This window comes from Terrapene carolina, unplaced genomic scaffold (genome assembly GCF_002925995.2).
Source record: "Terrapene carolina triunguis isolate 2854851 unplaced genomic scaffold, T_m_triunguis-2.0 Scaffold88, whole genome shotgun sequence".
NCBI lineage: Eukaryota > Metazoa > Chordata > Testudines > Emydidae > Terrapene > Terrapene triunguis.
The window spans coordinates 40700797-40701418 of record NW_020664439.1 but is presented as its reverse complement, the minus strand read 5'-3'; the positions used below and the strand labels follow the sequence as shown (position 1 = coordinate 40701418).

The 622-nt window shown below is 67.5% G+C and overlaps 1 protein-coding gene across 1 annotated transcript in view; it reads right to left on the bottom strand.

Annotated features, from left to right (window-relative positions):
* USP13 (ubiquitin specific peptidase 13) overlaps nt 1-351 on the bottom strand; it is a 78131-nt gene extending 77780 nt beyond the window's left edge. Inside the window, exon 1 of the mRNA XM_024204005.2 lies at nt 43-351. Within this exon, the coding sequence (XP_024059773.1) occupies nt 43-198 (156 nt within the window). The 5' untranslated portion in view covers nt 199-351. The remainder of the gene's footprint in view (nt 1-42) is intronic.
* Nucleotides 352-622: the final 271 nt, after the last annotated feature.

The following is a 622-nucleotide window of genomic DNA, read 5'->3' as shown; positions in this document are numbered from 1 at the left end:
GCAGTGGGGCGGGTTTGCAGCCGGCGGGGCTGCTGCACTCACCGGGGACTCGTAGGAGAAGGCACATTCCGTCTTGTAGACCCGATCCCCTGACTTGGGCACGCGGATCGTGGGCATGTAGGGGACCAGCAGCTCCCCCAGGTCCCCCGCAGCCATCTGCGCATCCCTGCCGCTCCCGAACAGCGCGGCCCGCTGCATGCTCCCCGGCCGGCCGCACCGCGAGCGAGGGGAAGGCAGAGCGAGCGCAGCCGGGCCCGGGGCACAGAGAGGCGGCCTGAGCCGGGCCCGGGGGAGGAGCGGGGAAGATGCTATTTTTAATCCAAGGGCACCAGGAGCGGCCCCAGCTGCAAAGCCCCGGGGTCCTGGCGAGGGGGGAGCCCGGGGGCGGGGGGGAGGAGGAGCCCCGGGGAGGATGGATGGAGGGCAGCGCCAGAAGAGGCTGTGAAGGGAGGGGAGGGTGGACAGCAAGGAGGGGAGGGGCATGGGAAGCAGGCTGGGGCAGGGGATTGGGAATCCCTCAGCTCCCTTCCCCTGAGCTGTTGCACCTTCATTCTGCCCGGAGGGGAAGTTGGGGACATTGACATTAGATAAATTCTATCTAATTCTTTCCTGGGGGCTTAGA